Source organism: Theobroma cacao, chromosome 5 (genome assembly GCF_000208745.1).
Source record: "Theobroma cacao cultivar B97-61/B2 chromosome 5, Criollo_cocoa_genome_V2, whole genome shotgun sequence".
Lineage (NCBI taxonomy): Eukaryota > Viridiplantae > Streptophyta > Magnoliopsida > Malvales > Malvaceae > Theobroma > Theobroma cacao.
The window spans coordinates 24,410,480-24,432,497 of record NC_030854.1 but is presented as its reverse complement, the minus strand read 5'-3'; the positions used below and the strand labels follow the sequence as shown (position 1 = coordinate 24,432,497).

The following is a 22,018-nucleotide window of genomic DNA, read 5'->3' as shown; positions in this document are numbered from 1 at the left end:
AAGAAAAAAACCAAAAAAAAAAGAAAAAAAAAAAAAAAAAAAAAAAAAAAAAAAAAAATTAAATAAAATTTTAATTATAAAAAAATAATGTTTAAAATTTCAATTATAAATTTTTAATATTTTTAAAAAATAAAATAAAGATTAAATAATAAAATAATTATTATTATAATAAAAAATATATTTTTATCATTTATCACTTATTCCTTGATTATTTCTAAAATTATTCCAACCAACCAACTATTAAAAATAAGTTGTAATAACAATGACTATTCTGTTCCATCTTTATGAATCAAACTATATAATAACTATTCTGCTCTTATTCTATTCTCACGCAATGATTATTCTATTTCCACTTTATTTCATTCTGCAAATCAAACTTACTCGTAATGTTTTAGTACATTGGAAGTTAAAATATGCGAGTGATTATAGGCACTAGCTAAAGACAGTTAAAATATTACTTTAGAAAAATTAAATGGACACAATTTTCATCAAATTTGGGAGAAAACAATACATTAATTATATATGTTTTTAAATATATATTATCTTAATCATATCAATAAGCACCAATTAATATTTTCTATTAAATAAACAAAAATAATAGACAAAAAGTTCTATTAAAAAATAACAATTAATCATTTACCCTTAACAATTTATCATTTATCATGAAAAAATATAAGGTAAAATATCCTAACTCCTTAAGTTTTAATCGAAATTAAATTGAGGTTCATTAATTTTTGAAATAGGCACTCCGTCTCAAGATAAGAAACACTGTTAACAGAAATAATAAAAAAATTAAAATACTCTTTTTTTTATTAATTTAAAAATTAATATTATATTTAAAAAATAAAAAAGTAAGGAACACTGGTCACTCCCCAAGAAAGGGGAACATCGGGCTTCCAATGGGGAGTTTTTTTTTAAATTAATAAATAAATAATAAAATTATATAATTATAATTATAAAATTAATCAAAAATAAAATTATTTTTTTATTTTGACCAAATCAACAAGTTAACGAAAATATTAATAATTGGTTAACGGTTGAATCTAAATATCTAATAAAAAATATTTTTTTGAGATAAAATATTTATTTTAAAAATTAATAAAATTTTTATGTAATTTTGATCAAAATTTGAAGGGTTAGATTGTTTTATCAAAAAATATATGATTGTCAAAAATTTTGTTAGTGATCCACTTCCAATTGTTGTCCTTTTCTTTGCCATAATGCGATAATCGTCCCCGAAAGCATGATTATGGGCGGTTGTCTCGGACTGAAGTGGAGACGTGGATAGCCATCCACCCATAAAAGTAAATTACTAAATAGATGTCTTCGTCTACAATTTCAGAAATGATTTATTGTTTGAAAATGAAAAAAAAAACATAAAAAAGCTAAAAATACGGAATTCCCTCTTCCCTTTGTCGTGGACGACAGACCACACAAGCTTTACCTGTTGCCACATATATCTCTTCGAGACAGCTCCCAAAAAGAGCCACAACCCATTTTTCTCTCCATTTCTCATGTCCATTTCCATGTTTCGGTGAGTCTTTTGTTTCTTTTCTGCTCACTCTTCAATCTCTTTTCAGATTCAGTTAATAGATTCCATGCTTTCGCAACAACTTCTAGTAGTAATGGCGTAGAAGTGTTCATGGCTTGGTTAGTCTCAAAACCTTGTATCCAGTTGATTTTCTGAGTTAGGAATTTATTAAAAGACAAATTTCTTCTTAGAAAGAGTGTTATTTGAAGAATTTTTGGTGACCCAGGTTTGTATTTTGAGTCGATATTAAGAGACCCTTTGTTCCAATCCATGGATACTTTACTTAGAACACATAACAAGCTTGAACTTTTGCCTCAACTCCATGGGTTTTCTGAGAAAGCTTGTAACCTGAGTTCAGTCAGGGTTCAGAACCAGGAGCCTAAGTTTGGTCCCAAGAAGTCATATTTTAAAAGAGGTAGGGGTAATACTTGTGTTAAGGCAAGTAGTACTGCTCTTTTAGAGATGGTACCGGAAACTAAGAAGGAAAATTTAGAGTTTGAGCTTCCTCTATATGATCCATCAAAAGGCACTGTGGTGGATTTAGCTGTTGTGGGAGGTGGCCCTGCAGGTCTGGCTGTTGCCCAGCGGGTTTCACAGGCAGGGCTTTCAGTCTGCTCAATTGACCCATCTCCGAAATTGATTTGGCCTAATAATTATGGTGTTTGGGTGGATGAATTTGAGGCTATGGATCTGCTTGATTGCCTTGATACAACCTGGTCTGGTGCTGTTGTGTATATTGATGACCAAAAAAAGAAAGATCTTGGTAGACCGTATGGAAGGGTTAATAGGAAGCAGCTGAAGTCAAAAATGTTGCAAAAGTGCATATCTAATGGTGTCAAATTTCACCAGGCAAAGGTTATAAAGGTTATCCACGAGGAGTCAAAATCTCTACTGATTTGCAATGATGGTGTCACAGTTCAGGCTACTGTCGTTCTTGATGCAACTGGATTTTCTAGGTGCCTTGTTCAGTATGATAAGCCCTATAATCCTGGCTATCAAATGGCCTATGGGATTTTGGCGGAGGTGGAAGAACACCCATTTGATGTAGATAAGATGGTTTTTATGGATTGGAGAGACTCACATCTTATCAACAATAAGGAGTTGAGAGAGAGAAATAGTAAAATCCCCACATTTCTATATGCAATGCCTTTCTCGTCAGACAGAATATTTCTGGAGGAAACTTCTCTAGTTGCTCGACCTGGAGTGCCTATGAATGATATCAAGGAGAGAATGGTGGCCAGGTTAAGGCACCTAGGCATAAAAGTGAAGAGTATCGAAGAGGATGAACATTGTGTTATTCCAATGGGTGGGCCCCTTCCAGTGCTACCCCAAAGAGTTGTGGGAATTGGTGGCACAGCTGGGATGGTGCACCCTTCAACAGGGTATATGGTAGCAAGAACTCTTGCAGCAGCTCCAATTGTTGCAGAGTCCATAGTTCGGTGCCTTGATCCAGGAAAAAGCTTTTTGGGAAACAAATTGTCTGCAGAAGTGTGGAGAGATTTATGGCCCATAGAAAGAAGGAGACAAAGGGAATTCTTCTGTTTTGGCATGGATATTCTGCTTAAGCTAGACTTACCAGCTACAAGAAGGTTTTTTGATGCATTTTTTGATCTGGAACCCCATTATTGGCATGGATTCTTGTCATCTCGGTTGTTTCTTCCCGAGCTCATAGTTTTTGGGCTTTCTCTGTTCTCTCATGCCTCTACTACTTCTAGGTTAGAGATTATGGCTAAGGGAACTCTGCCTTTGGTCAACATGATTAATAATTTAGTGCAGGATAGAGAATAAGATGATCAGGATATCCATATGTCATGTGCTTAAGTCTATTGATGCGTTGCATTCTACTCATTTTTCCCCATAAATGTTGATAATATTCTATGAATTTGTTGTTTTATAGTCATGTTAGTACAGTTTTCGCACAGAACACTCAATTTCTTGTAGAGCAGAATATTCCTTTGATTCAATGATTTCTTCATTCATGTAGCAAGCATGTTCTATCAGGCCACTTGTGGACATCCTGCATTTTACTATTAGTCTCATCCAATTTGTTGGCAATGGCTGTTCGTTAATTTAGGATTTCTCTCTCGGTGATTAGCTAGTAGCTGCAAGAAGCAAAAAGGATAGGCGAATGATGTGTCATATGTTGTGATTGGAGTTGTTAGATGCATCAGTATAGGGTTGATACTGTCAATAGCTTACATGGTTAATCAGTATTATCACTGTCCAACTTTGAGAAAGATACGAAGGCATGGTGTATGATAACTAAGTAATGCTGTTGTTGGAAACTACAGCCTGGAAATAGGGGAAATTACTTGTTGAATTGCCTTGCTTTCATTTAGAATAGGTAGTTGTGATAATTGCAGTTAAGTTTGCTTGTCCTGTCTTCAACACAGATGTGCAAAGTTTAAAGCTTGTTAAATACGAAACAAGGATTGATGTACTATGAATATGATGATGTCTTCAGTGATTGTGTTTGATAGATTGTGAGATATTTTACTATGATGGCAAATAATTGACAGAGTGCGGTGTTGTATATGGTTGCTCATAAGGTCATTTGAAAATATACTTAGGGGACAAACAGTGATAGGAAATCTGGTTTTGGTGCTATCTCTTAAGTGATATTAGTAGGTTTTCTGGCATTCTGCAACTGCATGGGAAAGCAGTTTTTCTGCTCTCTGCTTAGTCGTGATCTTGCTCTGGGAAAGGGGAAGAATATACGAATGCTTTAGATATAGACTGAAATGGAATAAGCATAAGTCTCCAGATCCAAGGGCTGGGACCCTTGCATTGTACGTTGTCAAGCAGCCTTCGTGTTTTGAGCATAGCTCATTATTTTCTGCCACAAACATAGTACAAAATTATAAAACAAAGCTAGGGCACCTATAAATTTACAATTCTGGAAACGTTACAGAAGAACTAAGAAACATAAGAAACAATAAGCTTCAGCAACACGTTCATTAGTCAATGCTAAATGGAACTGACACATCGGTATTCCCTGCCCATGGCAGGAGAGAAATTTGTGTATTCAATTGTTGAAATTGATGCTTTTGCCCATGGATAAGAACCAGCCAAAATTTTATGGCTTTTCTGTATATATGTATAGGGGAAATGAAAATCACAAGGTTGCAAGCAAGTAATTAAGCTTATTAAATTAAAATAAATTGGCAGATAATTATGTCTCAATTTTTTGGATGGATGGTGTAGTAAGTCTGAAGAGCACTAAGACAAAGTGCTGCGATGGCGCCCACAAATGCTAGGAAAGTCCAAGGGCTTCTAAAATGGGTATGATAGGCTTGAGCTGCATAGGTGATCCACATGTTTCTGCAATGATTCTGGATTTGTGTCTTCAGTTTAGAATAAATTTCTGGACTGGGCACCAAGTCCGTGTTCATCTTGTTGAAAAGCTTAGCCACCTCTTCATCACTTCCCAGCCCATTGTAGAGTATGCCTGCGTCTCTCAACGCCTTAACATCTTCTGCTTCATCAATCAGAGAATCAAGAAAGCATATGTAAGAGGTGACAGCGAAGTCATTGTCGAAATCTGGGCACATTTCATAAGCTATCAAGTTCATGAACTTGGGCCCTGTTGAGTCGTCCACTGTGATAGGCGGGAGCATTAGTTTCCCCACACAGCATACGCGATTGAAACTAATGTCCTTGAGGCAGCTGGTTTCACTAGGTCTCAACCAAATCCCTGCTTCTCTAAGCTCCTTGACGTTACGAAATGTATGCGAATGATGACTTGTCTTACCTTTTTGGTAAGATGATTCTATATGTTTGAACAGCCGATTGCACCAATTGCTTAGGACTGGGCTTTCCTTCTCTTCTGTTTTGGCTAGCAGTCTTGCTCGCAGAAGCTCCAGAAGATGAGCAGGCTCTCGTTCCTGTTGTTGTTTCTGCTGCTTTCCTTGCTTTTGTTGTTGCTGCTGCCGCTGCTGCTCTTTCTTCATCTCTGCTGTAGTCATAACATTATCGTCAATGAAGCTTTTGATTGATTCCTTAAACCTTTGGCCATTGTTGCTTGAGCTTGTCAACAATTCAAGAACGCGGTAAGGTAGCTGGTTTTCCAACAAGAACAAATCTAGGTACACAAATGTCAGCAAATCATTTTTAATATTCAATTCATTCGAGGCACCCTTTTCGTCCTTCTGTTGAGGATCATGGCGTAGATAAATTGCTTGTAGAACTGCACAACCATCCAGAACGAACATCCAAGTGAGCTTCTCATCATCATCGTAATATTGCTCTATTTCCTTGGGATCGTAGGATTTCTTCAAGTTGGCTATGTCCATCTTAATCTTGCTGTATAAGATTTCCTTTCGGGAAACATGATTCTTGAGGAAATGTGCTGCCAGTTTAAGCTTGAGCTTCTCTGCTCCCCGGAGACTGGGATCATCGTGGTGGAGGGGACCGATGGCAATCACCCTTGGCTTGAAATACTTGAGGAATTGTTTGTTCCCGCTTAGCATGGATGGAACCCTTTGTATTAATGGTGGGGCAGGTGTTTCAATTTGAGCAGCTTTGAAGGCTTCATCTAATGACCTGAGATTCTCTAAATCACCAATGCTCAAACTGAAGCCCTGATCTTGTACGGAAATGATTGTCTCCTGGGGATTGCAGTTGTATCTACTTATTTGATCAGTGGAAACTTCCTCTGCGACGACGTCCCTCGTTGAGGGCGACGACATTTTTCAGCTTGACTGAAATTGTTTTGGCAAATTCGGCTATCTACTGTTTAGCTGAGTAATGTTGATAAATCTTGGAACAGTGAGGTGGAAACTGTTTCTATGACAAATTAGGGAAATCAAGCTGCAGTTTTAGCTTTAGAAGGCATGACAAGTTTTAGGCAGAAAAAGAATAATCTTTGTACTTGACCAAGTTATCAAGTTTGGTATTTGATCTTTTTTCTTTCTTTTTTTGTTATGACTCTACCGAAGGAATTACTTATCCGACTGGTTGCTTCTAGCTTTAGTTACTTTTAATCTTTGGATCGTCGTCCTTTTTTCTTTGGTAAAGGATAAGGATGAATGTTTGGTACTGCCCTTGGAAGCAAACCATAGATGAAATCTTCAGCCAAAATTAACAAATGATGTCTCCTTAGTTATATAACGACTAGAATTTGCCTTTTTGTATGCTTTGCTTTTACTTTTATCCATTAATTTGTTGAGAGCGAAGTTGCATTTAACTACAACTTCATAGGACATTAAGCAAATGAGACAACTACTTTATTAGGGTAATGGCGGCAAAGATTCCAATTAATTAACAAAGATATTTAAGTAGAAAAAACAACAACTCAATTGTGAAGTTTGTAGACAATAGCTCAGGGATTACTTTTTCTTGTCAACTTTATTTAATTTGGCACAAACAAAGATTGTTGTGCTTAAACGAAAATCTCGTGCCCCAACTTCTTGCCCTAAAATTTATATCAAAAGCTTTCCCATTGACAGCCTATCATACAAGGGGTAGTAAAGAAAGGCATCGATTTGCATTCTTCTCACATACGCAAAATTGTTAAGTGCAAAGTTATGTATTCCCTTACCCATACTCATAAATTGATAAAAGTTCCTTATAAAACCTGTACCTATAAATTGGTTTAGGGAAACATAGAAGATAGACATGGTAATTTATGTATATGTGTTTTAACAGTATCGTGTAAATATAAGATATTAACAGTCATACTAATAAACATAAACATGACACGATTAATTAATCATGTCAAGATTTTAAACATATATACGACGTGTTTAACATGCTTTTTAAACATGTCGGGGTTAAATTTTGTATGACATGACACGATTAACATGATTAAAATTTATATAATTTATGACTTATTTATGCGATTGATACGATTAACACGATAAAAATTGAAATATGTACAAGTAAAACATGATATTAAAATTTACAATAAAAAATTATAAATATCATAATATTTACCAAATATAATAAAATTCAATATCAGTAAATCTCAATCATCGTAAAGATATTTGTATTTATATGAATAAATAAATAGTTTTTAACCGTGTAATAAACATGTCGACACGTCATGTGAACACGATTAAATAAATTGGTAACAAATAAGTCACAGGTTATACGAGTACATGATAACACGATTAACTAATGGTATCTTAGACATGATTTAGACGGGTTAAACGGGTTTGACATGATTAAGACACGATTTATTTATGTTTTAACCGTGTCTACACGATTAAAACATGAAACATGATTAACTTAAATCCAAATTTATTTAAACTCGTTTTCTGTTCGTATTTCTTTTATTTTTTTCTTTCTTTCTTTTGGGAAGAGAGAATCAGGAAGGGAAAGGAAATTCTAACCTCTTTTTCTCTCTCTATTTTCTGTTTTTGATATCAAACACAATGAAAGAAAAATAACTTGTTTTGCTCTCCATTTTTTTCTTTCTTCACCTTTTTCCCTTTCCTCTATGTTCCTTCTTTTCTACCAAACATTACGGCGAAGAGAATGCTAAAGATTCCAAAGTACCATATCATGGTATGCTTTTGCAAGGTGAATATAACCCAGAAACCTTGTAATTGTTTCTACTGCAGAAGTAAGAAGGTATATGCAAGAGAAGAGTTTAAGATTGAAAAATACTCAAAAGTGCAAGTGTGTAGTATGATTGATAAAAAGAAATAATAATAATAATAATAAAAAATTACTAAATAAATTAAAAATAAATTAGGATAAGATCTAAATTTTACCACCCATTTTTTAAGGAACACAATTTTTAATTTGTACTTTGGATTTGATTAAATAATGCTCAAAACTTTATTGTAAAAAGAATTTTCGTTTAGAGAAGTAAAGGAATATTTTATCGAGTATTTTACGAATAATATATATTCTATTATAAAAGTACAAATATTGAAAAAAATTTAATTGACGAAAAGGAATATTTTTACTCATTATATTTCTAAATTGTCATTATCTATTTTAAATAATTTTTAGAAGTATGCACAGTTATTACATGAAATAAAATCTAAACATATATATAAATTTTCATTTTAAAATTGTTGTTATAAATATTAATAAAAAAATTTATGCGAATTGTAAATATGAATTTTAATTGCATTTAATTACTTCAATTAAAAATGTTTTCTTAAATATAATAGTATTGAATAGTTAATAGATTAATATTACAAAATTTGAATTTACATATACTTTAAATATATTTGTGTGTATATATATAAGAATTATTAAAATAGAGATAAAATGATGTTGGACATGTTTTGTTGGCCTGACGCACCATGCAACGCAAGTGACAACAAATATTAGTATATGTATACTTTTAAATTATAAAGAGCTTATAGATTATAGAGATAAATATATAAAATTTGAAATGCTTTAAAACAAAAAGATGCATACAACACCATCTTTATTCCCTTTGAAAATTTTATTTGTTTCCCACAACTTGAAATCAAATCAGTGAACAGTAAGCTTACAATTAGAGAATCAAAGGCAGGCACCCATCTTCACGCTCACACTCACATAGTATAGCAGGAAAAAAATGAAGGTAAAAAACACACTTGGGCCGCTTGCAAATGGGAAACATGTTCACTTTGGTCCTAACCTTTTCTTCTCATTGAGTAATATGCTTGAATGGCAGTAAAAATAAGACCCAATACGGCTCCCAAAAAGGCCAGGATACTCCAGGGAGTGCTGAAATGAGTGTAATAGGCCTTGGCTATGCAGGTCGTCCATGGATTGTCGCAATACTTACGGATGTCCTCGGTTACTCCTCGGTACATCCCGAGATCAGGCACCAAATCGGTGGTTATGTTATTGAAAAGATGAGCTACTTCTTCATCACTGCCCATGTAATTCAGTAGCATTCCTGCATGTCTCAACTCCTTCACGTCTTGTGCTGTGTCGATGAGGGAATCAAGGAAGCACAAGTAAGAAGTGACCCCAAAGTCATTCTCAAAATCTGGACACATTTCATAAGCTACCAGGTTCATGAACTTGGAACCCGTCGAGTCGTCCGCCACGATGCGAGGAATCGTCAGAGTTCCCAAAAACCCAACGGAGAAATTAACATCTCGGAGGCTGCTTGTCTCGCTGCGACTCACGCGAATCCCTGCTTCTTTCAGCTCATTGATACTCCGAAACGTTTTATCAGCTTCTGTTGGTCCAAGAGACCTAAGTACCTGACCAATCAAGGTATTTTTAGGCTTCTTGGTTTGTTTGGGGTTGGCCAATAGCCTTTCCCGCAAAAGCCCAAGGAGATGAGTGTGTTCTTGGTCGCCTGCCTCTAGTGGCGGTTGCTCCGTCCCTGCTGCCAATGTTTTCTTAATCTTATCATCAATGAACAAGTTGATCGATTCTCTCAAATGCTTTCCATTTTTGACTGAGCTCATCAGTAACTCGAGGACTCGAAAAGGGAGTTGATTCTCCAGCATGAACAAATCTAGTTGGGCAAATGCAAGAAGATCAACTTTGATATTCAAATCTTTCTGTTTTTCTAGCCTAGTGCAGTGCATGGCATGCAACGCTGCACACCCGTCCACAAAGAACATCCAAGCGAGCTCCTCATCGTCATAATCTTCTATATCCTTTGGCCTATAACACTTCTTCAGATCTCTCATCTCCTTCTTGATCTTTTTGTATAACTCTTGTTCCGAAACATCACGTTCGTTTGTGAATTGCACTGCAAGGTCAAGCTTGGCCTTCTCTGCTGGCTGGAGCCTGGAGTTCTTATGGTGGAGGGGGCCAATTGCAACCACCCTTGGTTCAAAATATTTCTTGTAATCCTTCCTTTCACTTAAAGTGGATGGAACCCTTTGTATTAATGGTTTGGATTTGGAAGATTGAGCTGGGACGCTCTTGTCTTTCGACGATTCCTTCAAAGCTCTGAAACAACTGAAATTCTCTACCTCACGGCTGCTGAATTGCGATTCCTCTTGATCACATTGATATACTGGAAGTTGGATTTTCCATGATGGCTCTCCCTTTCTGAACATTTTCAGCTTTTGAGTTTAAACAAGGTGATTCCAGGCAAATTAGAAGAGTAAGTTTTGCTAAAGCGGAGGACACAAAAGATCGAGTTTGATAAAATGACGACGGTTGGAAGGTGAAGCATCTTTGCACTTTACTAAGACATCAAGTTTAGCATTCTATATGCATTCTTTTGACGTTGGTCCTTTTTCCAGCTCTTACAGAGGAAAAAAATTTATTGCTATACATATGTTGTCTTTCCTCATTAAGATATCAAGCTTACTGCTTCTTTTGATATTCCCATCACTTTTTTCTTGATGAAGCTAAAATCATTTTATCAACAAACGTAATACACGACATAAGAAAGGAAACACATGGTGCCCAGCCATGGCCCATTCACCGTTTCTGCTTTCCTTTGCTCGCCCAAACAAGGCACTATTTTATGCCAAGTAAAAGTTGAATGCAGCAATGAGTGACCTTAGCATATCTGAAATGCAAAAGCCTACCTTAAAGATAGAAAGAACCTGAACATTTGACTCATTAGTTAGTACATAATCTCTATCTAAAGAGTAGAATTCAAATCTCATTTTCTCTAATTATAAAAAAAAACCTTAAAAGATAGAAGAACAAACAAAAATGTTTAAGCAATTTCATCCTCTAATGAAAATTACCCAAAATTACAAAAAGTCAAAAAAATCAAATAAATAAAAAAATACAAAAATTTACTTCTTTAGCCTTTTTCCTATGCACATGGTGTGCAACCATTCTTCTACTTTTGAGAAATATAAACACAAAAAAAATTGTCTCAGTAATAGTTTCCCAAGCCAATCCAAAAACCTCTTGTGCACCTCTCAATATTAGCTCCATTTAAAGTAAAAAACAATACTATAAGATGTTCCCACTCTAGAGCTCTCAAAAGTATTTTTGTCTTCTAAAGATTACAACAAATCTATTTTTATAATACAAAAGTTCAAAGTAAAATGTGTGAAACTAAAAGTTTAAAATTCTACAATTACGTCTTAATTTTATGTACAAACTAAAATTTTAGTCAAATAAAATTTTAAATTCTAAGACATTCAAAACTCAACAGATCCATTAATTGAATTTCATATATAACAGAAAAACAATCTTTTTTTGTACCTTTACTTGGCTTCATTTCTTATCTATACACTTGAATCTAAAACCTGACAAGTGAGTCTGTCTATGATGTGACTTTGATCACCGATGGATGAGTCTTTGTAAGTTTAGCACCTTAACTTAGCTTTAAAACCTACCACAGTAACATTAAATCAATCCAAACATCAGGTATTTAGTTTAATGGTTAGCACATAGATAGGTTGCCCCAATGTTGGCACAGTGAAGGATTGGTGTAGAGGACAGTGAAATTTTCAGTTCAGACAAGATTTTAGAGCTAAAGTAATTCAGAGATTGTATTGACAATGGCTTTGTATTCAGCCTCCGTTGATGATCTAGAAACAATTCTTTGTTTGGAAGACCTCCAAGATATAGGATTACGAACAAGGTAAATTATGTAGAAAGAGATTGAGCTTTTGCCATCCAAATTTCCTTCCCAATCTGCATCGTTAAACGCTGCCAGTTGAAGAGAGGATGATTTCTTCAGAAATAGACCATGGTATAAGGTGTGTTTAAGATATCTTAAAACTCTTTTTAAGCAGGACCAATGTACTTGGCTGAGGCTTGTTGATTGAGTGTGGTATGTCAAGCTGGTGAGTGAGAGAGATTGTAACGAACTAATGAGCTGACTGTAAAGTGTTCAGTCAGCAAGTCCTAAGCCATCTTTGAGTTGAAGCTTAACAGTGATGCCCATTGGTGTTATAACTGATTTAGCATTGGACATGTCAAACTTTTAAGACATCTTGAATGTATTTCTGTTGAGATAAGAATAATCCTTTAGAAGTTTGAATCGCTTCAACGCCAAGAAAGTTATGGAGGTTGACACGATCCTTCAAGGAAAATCTACTAGCAAGCTGTTAGATGAAGATGGTTAAGGCTACAGTGTTGTTCCCTATAACAAGAAGATCATCTACATATACAAGGAAGTAAATTATGACTTAATCTTTGGCATAAATGAAGAGAGAGGCATCTTATACTGAATTTTGAAAACCATATGAAGTAAGGAAGGACTTCAGTTCTTGATGCCATGCTCTAGGAGCTTCTTTTAATCTATAAATGGCCTTGTTTAGTTTGCAGACGTGAGAAGGCTTTCCTTGTCCACAAATCCAGAGTGTTGAGCCATGAAAACTTTATCAGGTAATGTCCCTTGAAGAAAGGCATTGTTTACATCAAGTTGTTTTATTTGCTAACTGGAATCTAGGGCAATACAAATGACTATCCTCTTAGCTGTAGGCTTGATAACATCAATTTCAAGCCTCTGATGGAAGCTTTTAGCTACCAGTCGAGCCTTATACTTACCAATGGAACCATCTGACCTCCTTTTTACCATGAAGACCCACTTACAGCCTACTATGTTCCTATTAAGGTAAATGGTACTAGTGTCCACATATTGTTTTTAACAGGAGCATTAAACTCAGTTGTCATTGCACTTCTGCTGTGAACACATCATTCAAGGCCTGTTTGATAGTGTTTGGTTCGAGACAGAGGGTGTTTGATTGCGGATAAAGCTTTGTTGGGTTTGAAGATGTTGTCTAGTGATCCTGTGATCACTGGATGAGTTCTTTAGTCTCAGGTTTTGGTGTGTGGAGGTGAATTGAATTAGGGACAATAGTTTCAAAAGAGTTACTTGATAAAGAATATGAGCAGGTGACGGTAGGTTGAATAGTCTGAGTTGGGCTTGAACATACGAGGACATCGGACGAAGCTTCTGAAGTTGAGCATGATGATGGTTCTGTTGATGAGGCCATTGAGATACGTGTAATCGTGCAAGCTATCAAGCTTTTTGAGGCTGTAACTAATACCATATAAGAGCATGATTAAATTGTTATATGATTGATGAAAACTGATCACTTAGTTCATTTGGTATTGAATCTACATATTTATACAGATTGTATCAGGAAGTAGATAAGCTTATCTACATTTGCAAAATATCCGCTAAGATGCAAATCGACTTAAAATTAACGACTAGATAAGTTTTAATCTTTAATCTTTTGCAACTTGTAGGTTGATCAGGATAGAGTTATTTGATTCGATTTGTAGCTGCTAAGAGGATGTGTTGCTGATTTGCGATGTTGCTTTTGTGCTGTCGTCTTAAGATGACTTGCTTGACTTATCTTAGGTTTAATACATCATGGTAACCTTGCGCCACCTTGAATCCCATACGCACTGTTCTCATCTCTTCGAGATCTCACTTCCAGATGATATAAACCACCCTTTTAGCCACTCCGAATCATGGTGGAGAGGGCCAATTGCTACCATCCTTGGTTCGAAGAATTTCTTCAAATCCAGGATGGGTGAATGAAACCCTTTGAATTTTGGGTAGGGGAAGTTGAGTTGATACTATCAAGTGATGAGGAATCCCTTAAGGTCGGGAACTTATCTACGTTATATTCATTTCCAGGATGTCTAATCCCAGCCATTTTCAGGTTTAACTGTGGAAGGAAGATGATGCTAAAATAGCTCAGGCAGATTTGGTTATCTAGTTTTTGGGTGAGTTGACCAGAACCGGATAAACACGAGTTGGTGCACAAGCTGCTTAAAATCTATGCCTGAGGCTGCATGGAAAGCGCTCTAAGTTACAGCTAGCATTATATAGGGAATCATTTATGCTTTACTGAAAACTTCAAGCTTACTATAAAATGCATTACTTCGCTGGAATACCAATCTTTTAATGTTATTAGCTTGAGAAGCTCTTCTTTTGCTCTGATTCCATGTGCTAAAAATAATTATCCTTTTATCTTATAATGCATTACTTCTGCACGTGCTACATCATATAGTTATCATTTTTTGGCCTAATATGTCTAGCAAATTGCTTGCAAAGTCTTTAAGCTAGGTTTTTCTATACTAAGGTGGCAATATGACATGCATGCTTATCCGGCATCACCATGAAGGATGCCATGCCAGGTAAAACTAGTGTATAACTCCCCCCGGAACTGCCTCATAAAAATGGAAGTGAATAAAGAAACATGTCTAAAAATCTGTAATCCTGCAAATAAAAAAAAAAAAAGCAAAAAATCTGTAATCCTGCAAATAAAGAAAAAAAGCAAAGCCAAACCGCGCGCTCGCTCTCTCTCTCTCGTTGTTTAGGCAATAAAATGATTGTCTGTCCATCTATCCTAAGATTTCAAAATGTAGAACCAGATTGGCTTAACTCTTTGAAAGCTCTTGGCTGCGCTTAGTAGCAGCCACAACAGCGTTCATCAACGTCCCCCGAAATCCACTCTTCTCTAACTCATGAATGCCAGCAATTGTAGTCCCACCAGGTGATGTGACTTCGTCTTTGAGCTGACCAGGGTGCTTCCCAGAATTAATGGCCATAGAAGCTGCTCCTAAGACCTACAAAAGAATGAACCTGATTGTCTTTAAAAAGGAAAAAAAAATGAAAATGAAGAAAAGAGGTATACAGCAGGCAACTAAATGAGCACTGTGAGAAAGATGCCAGCAACTAATTTGAACTATTACATCCCGGCAATTAGTGATTGTTAGTCATGATGAATAATAAATACGTACAGTTAAGGTATTTGAACTATTACACCCTAATTTGGAAAAATTTCAGAATTAAGCTAATGCTAAATATTGGAGAATTGAATAATCACTTCAACTTTCTACATTCATGGGAGAGTACACTATAGTTGCTTGCACCAACTCACCACATTACCTAGACTCCTCTTTTTCCCCTTTCTTCTTTCCCTTATGAATCTAGAACTACAACTTTCGTAAAACTGAAATTGTACTGGAACATAGTGTTATGCTTTCAAAGTAAAGCAATTCAAGACTACAACATGCACAATGCACTTAAATCATGTATCAATTAAAAATCTGTTTCAGCTAAGCCCACACAATGGATGTTTTTTTCCCTGCTTCTTCTTAGTGATTGTCTGTGTTGGAAGGGGAGGGGCATCACAAGCAAGATGCATGACACAAGTAAATATAAATCTTGAAACCATGTTAAACACCACCAAAGTAATGAATCAGCAACTTTTTATTTTTGTAGCCAAATGGAAAATTCACACCTTTTAGCCTTAGGAGGAAATTCAGGGCTAAAATCATGCCAAGAGTTATGAGGAGGCCAAGGATTATTCTAAGGCTATAAGAAAAGCACTAGTTACATATTTAATTTGTAGTAAACATGACATGATGAAATAGAGTATAACTGACTTACAGTCTGAGAAGCTAGTCCCAATGCTAGTTCTCGTGGAAGACCTGCAGCCACTCCTCCATCAGCCAAAGCTTCAATAGCTAAATATATGTATGCTGGACCACTGCCACTGAGTATTTTCAAGAACATATATCTTGTTAATCAAACTTTTGTTCAATAATTGAAAAAATACATACTACTGCATTTTCATCCTCATTCAATGGATCAGAAAACTTTTAAAAGAGAATGAACTCAATCCAGCCAAACCCGTATGCCCACCCCTGGTGCAAAGAAAAAAAAGGAAGGAAAAGAAGCAAAAGCAGAAGGCAATAGAAAGTAAGTTCCCATTCAGCCGATAGGGTGCACGGTCCATACTGCAGTAATCAGTCTGTTTAAGCTACTATTACAACAGCATGATACCTGAGGCCAGTGATTGCATCAAACAATTTCTCATCAGCTCGCCATATCTTGCCAACTGATCCAAATAATTTAGCAACTAATTCCCCATCCTCTTCTGTTGCAGCTCCTCCCATGCTCATAACTATTCATAAGGAACTAGATTAAAGATTTGCATAGCCATGCATTACTCACAAACATGATATTACAAATCAGAGATTGCGAAATGAGCTTAAGGGACCTGAAGAATCAAATTTTTCATAAAATGTGAGCAACAGATGAAGGTTTCTTTGATGTATATTTTGAATTGTAATATTACATTAATTCTCTGCTACATATTTTAGAGATGATTATGATGCATAACGTTAAGATCTTCATTGCTGAGACCATTTGTCAACCCAACATGATTTAGAATCCAAAGATTATAGAATATCCCAGTTGTCACACCACAATTCTCCAAAAACTACATACAACTTTTATTACTATCTTGCACAATAACAAGCTAATATGAAAATGCCCACAAGATCAATCTCCAGGAGAATGAGGAAAGAGCAAGAGAAGGAAGGAATAGAAGTTAAGATGAGAATATTTTGGAATACAAATGAAAATAAATTACAAAAGCATGAAAAGCACAGAAGAAGAAAAGAGAATGGATGAAGAGGATGGTGGAAGGGCAGTGTTACTCTAAATGATGTTTGATATATAAATCTAGATTTTACAACTTTGATTTACCACAAAGGTAGAATATAAGTGCTTTTATAAAACAATAAAAATAAGACCATAGATTTCATTGCCATCCATCTTCTAGACCAAACCTAAAGTAAACATCCACTACAACCTCTATAGTAGATGCTAAATCTGACATTATTTTGGATTACAGATCAACTGCCAAAAAATCCTGACCACATTCATTTATCACTCCAGAGTATGGCTACCTCATCAGCTTATCAAAAGCACACACTATATACTCTGTTATCCCAGAAAAAGTCAAAGTCAAACAAATGATTGTGTTCCTGAAGGATAACAGCTTAATGAAAAGCTCTCAAACTGAACACCAAGAAATCCTTTCGTATAAAGTCAGATTGCCCTTTTATATAAGCTTGATAAATAAATCAGCCGAAAGTAGAAACAAAAACCAGCACATAAGCTGTTCATGTCCATATCATGCTGCAGATGCCATGTTAAATACATAATTTCTGCAATGTGGCTTTGCTTGTTCCACAAAAATGTGCTTCTCGAAAATAATTTCTAAAAATTTTGATATTTTAGAAGTCAGCAAAATGCTACATCAAACATGATAACTTTAGAAGTCAGCAACAATTGATGAGACGTCAGCAAAATGCTACATTGAACATGATAACTTTAAATATTGCCTCATGCGTGAGGAAGTATATCTACATTGAATGGGGAAAATAGTATACCTGATGCTGCCTCACCAACAGCAGATGGTGTGTTTGGCATCACCCGGATAAATCGACCATGGCCTGCCCATTCCTAAACAGAACAAAACTATTACTTTTACGAAACAAATACTAAACCAGAAACTACAATTGCACATTAAGACAATAAGAATCTCAAACCAATGATAGAGGAACAGATGATCAGAAAAAGGTTGCCAGTCATAGCAGTTGGTTGTGACATATGAATAAGGTTGGTTATGTATACAATGTGGTCTAGTTTGGCCCTTTGGTTAAATCTTATTGCTAAACATAAGAAAAAGGAGATAAGGTCTTACACAGTTATTTAGGCAGTTCTTTCATCGTCCAGCAAGGAGTAACTCATAGAGCTTCTATTTTGCATCCGTTTTGCTTTAAGAAAGAAAATACAAGATTGGCTAAAAAGAATTCACTGATGCTTAATCTGGAAACTTTAGTTTGGGATAGTAAATTTGGATTTTGTTTGTTGTACAAATTGTGAGGATGAATGGACACACTGTATAAATTAGAAAAGATTTAATATACCCGGGTACTTGAGAAAGCATGAGGGATGAATTTAAATTTCACTTTGTCATCCAAGTATTATAATTCACTAATTTATTGAGATGTAAGAAATTCATGGATTTAAGTGTAATCATGAATATATATTTTCATGAGTCCTATTTCAGAATTTTATACTGAATTTAAATCCAAATCTTTTATTTCAAATTTAAGTTCCCAACAAAACCTGAGGTTTTAATCTGGTCAGGGATGGCACTAGAATTTGTTCTAAGTTAAACTCCCAGTAGGCCTTAGCAAGATATTAGGGCTTTCTATCATTTAATCCCTTCGTTCCTCAATTTTCTTTGTGGAAACACTCTGCATACTATTCAGCCACAACCATCCTGCTCTTTTCAGACGGATCCTATTCATAGGGATGTCAACAGGTACCCAACCCGGTTAAACCGGATTAGGGTACCCAATAAACCGGTTCGGGTAGGGTTCGGGTATCACTCTTAGTGTACCCGTTACCCGAACCCGATTATGTTATATTCGGGTTTGGCGGGTACCCACCCCGAACCCGTTTACAACTCTCCGTTTATATATTTTTTTATTATTTAAATAATTGAATAAAACTGATGCTGATTGGATTCGAACCCAAGTAAGGAAAGAAGACAACAAAAGTCTATACCATCTTGACCAACAATTTCTTTTGTTAAATGTTAACGAAAATATTAAAAATATAGTTAGTTAAATTATTAATGTGATGACATTAATATATATAAATAAAAAAAATTATTAGATTACCCAGGAAGAAGATTTTAACAATTTTTTAATTTAATCGGGTTTTTAAACGGATTAGAGTAATTATAGGGTAGTAAAAATGTAATAGGGTTAGGGTTAGGGTAGTAAAAATGTAATAGGGTTAGGGTTAGGGTAGTAATTTTAAAATTATTCGAGTAATTAATAGGGTTAGGGTAGTTGATTTTTTATAAGGTTAGGGTTCGAGTACCTCAAACTTATAGGGTACCTGACCCGTTGACATCCCTACCCATCCATAAATCTTAAAGACTTGAACAAATATCCTCATCATAAAACCAATGTTTTAAACCCTTACTCCAGAATCAACAATCATGAAACCTGAATGCTTAACTTTTCAAGAATATATGATAACAGGTAAGTTTATACTTTGAAAAAAGGTTTTCAGCTTGAACTGCATGACAATGGATGCACCAAACTGCTAGACAGAAATAGCTCCATACGGAAATCAGCTACTATTACCGATTCACTAGGAACAAAAAGCTATAACAACTTTATGTTTTTCTTTTTCTCTCTACTTACTTTTAATTAAGAACCTTAAAAGTTTAGAAACTAAACGTACTCAAGAAAAAAAATTAAGATGAATAAATTAATAACTATGAACCACCAATATTATTAATAGAGAGAATAAGAAAAAAAATGATTATGTTTTTGTGTTTATTACCACCTTCAAAACAGCATCTTTTATTTTGAAACCAACTAAGACAGCCTAATCATCTTCCCTTATCCAATAAAACACTAAAGTCAAAAACTTTTGTCCACCATATCCCCAGATTTTTCTAATTTTGAGCCAACACCACTTCTTGTTAAACATCAACTTCAAGGAGCTTAATATCTTATAGGGATGTCAACTGAATAACTCTTTGTAAATCCTTAGGTTCTTGAAAGAACTTGCAAAACTAAATGTAATTTATCAATAATCAGACTCTAGAAGTCTATTACAATTTTCTCATGCATGCTATTATATGTATAAAACCCTTAAAATAAGAAGAAAAATTCTACTTATAATTAGATCCTAGCCCATAAAGAGTTAATCTAATCTCTCAACAATTCAAAGGAACATTACGAGGGAAAAGAGAAAGAACTCAAAAGACATACGCTCCAAATTGGCATTCTGCTACAGTGAAATCTGCAATACTCTAAACTTGGTACTGTATTGGGTAACTTGCATCTCTCTTTTTTTTTTTTTTTCTTTTTTACTTCCAACTTACAATGCCCTAAAACTATTGTGCAATGAAAAGGGAATTCTTTTAAATCATAATATCTTACTCTTCATGTTAATATCGCGGTAATGCATGATTTATACCGTCACTGTATCTTTTAGGCTTTTGTATAAGGCAAATAGCTTAAAATCACATACTTGCAAATCCTTCAATTTTACTCCTGCAGCAATTGAAACCAAAAGCTTCTTCTTTGAAAGTAACGGCCTCAGCTGCAGGACCACATTTTTAACTGCAAACCACCAAAGTAGAGTTTAAGACTAAAAGCAAACGTTCAAAACTGAATCTGAAGATGTTCTGCAACCATACTTTCTTTCCTCTTTCTCTTATCTCTCTTTTCACGAATGTTTAGCATCATGACTAAATTAATAAATGCAAACATTCAAAATCATAGTGCTCTAAGTGTGATGTCTTTACATGAAATTAAGTGGTGTTTGTACAAAAGAGTTTGAGATCAAAATAAAACAGACAAGTGACCACCTTTCACCACTATAGTCAAACAACCAAACTCCATTTTCTTTTCTATAATAAAATGAAAGAAACAGAGACAAGAGAGCCTCATTCACAGTTTATTTTCTAAACTTTTTAAAAATTTGCAATCTCATAATATCCCCTGACATAGTTTTCAAAATACACTTAAGAAGGAGAAAAACATCTATTACAAAGTTTCAGTGTTTCATCAAAAAATATTAAGAAAATACCTATTGCAGGGACGGTATTGAAAGATCTAGAGCTTCAAAAACAAAAAGAGAAGAGCATGCAGGCAACGAAAAAGGATGAAGACATTACCTACTTGGGGTTTCACAGAGAAAATGACTATGTCACTGTCCTCCACAACCTGCTTTCATATATTCCTAACTTGGATCACATTTCATTTTTAGGATTAAAGAAATAAAATAGAAGAAAAGGATCAAGAGAAACCGCATTAAAACTTAAGAGCACATAGACCTTTTCCTTTTCCATTATTCTAGAAGAAAAAACACAAGAAATAGTAAATGTAACGATAGGGAGTGAGAGAGTATTATACATCGGAGTTGTGAGGAAGAAGAGAGACGCCGATTGATTGGAAGGCAATGCCACGGTTGGGATTGGAGTTGATTGCCGTAGAGATACGATTGGGAGGCAACACACCAGATTGCACCACACCTCTGGCTATGCTCTCTGCCATTTTCCCTGCTCCGATGAACCCTAGCTTGAAGCTTTCACTCTGGATAGGCGCTGCCTCCATGGCTACGGCGTTGTTGCCTGGAGCGGCAGCTGGGCTTGGCGCTTTTGTGTTTTGGACTTGTTACACCAGGCTTACGCCGGATACAAATCGTCTGCCCCCTAATCGTGCCCCCATCCGTGCATCCTCTTTATTTTTTCGACATTTGTCCTTTCTCTTTGATGAGATGGTAAAAAGCAGTAGAGTTAAATTTAACTAACGCCGGTATATTATTTTTTCAACTGTTAACCTAACTTTAAACAATAAAATAAAATTTCTAGTTAGGTTTTCTTTCTTATTGACAGTCCACTTCTCTTTTCCTGTTGCTTTGCTATTTCATAAGACACTTTCAACTTTGTAAGTGTTTTCTTTTAAAGTTGTTTTCCTGTTGCTTTTCTATTCCTTTACATCCTTAACCTCCTCAATATTTTTTTACAGAGATCTCAATTCTTTGAAAAATTCCCTACAAACTTAAAAGAAAGAATTAACCAAACAAAGGTAATAACCTACACAATTATAACAAGAGGCATCAACAAGTTGCAAGTGGTTCTCTTTTCATTGACTTTTTTATTTTAGTTTTTCTATTTTTTTGTTTTTTAACTTTATATGTATTTATATGTGTATAATTTAGTTCAAATTTGATGTATTTTAATCATTGATTGTGTTTAATTAATCAATTTTGAACATATATAATGAAATAGTATAAATAGAAGG

At 35.0% G+C, this 22,018-nt stretch overlaps 4 protein-coding genes across 4 annotated transcripts; 1 reads left to right on the top strand and 3 right to left on the bottom strand.

Annotated features, from left to right (window-relative positions):
- On the top strand, positions 1,381-3,431 carry LOC18598805 (lycopene beta cyclase, chloroplastic/chromoplastic). The gene has a single exon (XM_007028495.2). It carries the CDS (start codon positions 1,802-1,804, stop codon positions 3,317-3,319), a length of 1,518 nt encoding a protein of 505 aa, XP_007028557.2. The 5' UTR covers positions 1,381-1,801; the 3' UTR covers positions 3,320-3,431.
- LOC18598804 (UPF0481 protein At3g47200) lies at positions 3,537-6,596 on the bottom strand. The gene has a single exon (XM_007028494.2). The coding sequence runs from the start codon at positions 6,217-6,219 to the stop codon at positions 4,711-4,713; it is 1,509 nt and encodes a 502-aa protein (XP_007028556.2). The 5' UTR covers positions 6,220-6,596; the 3' UTR covers positions 3,537-4,710.
- On the bottom strand, positions 8,936-10,560 carry LOC18598803 (UPF0481 protein At3g47200). Its single transcript, XM_007028493.2, has one exon. It carries the CDS (start codon positions 10,501-10,503, stop codon positions 9,109-9,111), a length of 1,395 nt encoding a protein of 464 aa, XP_007028555.2. The 5' UTR covers positions 10,504-10,560; the 3' UTR covers positions 8,936-9,108.
- Positions 14,523-21,462, bottom strand: LOC18598802 (pyrroline-5-carboxylate reductase). Its single transcript, XM_007028491.2, has 7 exons — positions 21,128-21,462; positions 20,890-20,938; positions 20,241-20,332; positions 17,567-17,639; positions 16,170-16,290; positions 15,774-15,879; positions 14,523-14,947 (listed from the first exon to the last, which is right to left on the bottom strand). Exons 1-7 carry the CDS (start codon positions 21,326-21,328, stop codon positions 14,759-14,761), a joined length of 831 nt encoding a protein of 276 aa, XP_007028553.1. The 5' UTR covers positions 21,329-21,462; the 3' UTR covers positions 14,523-14,758.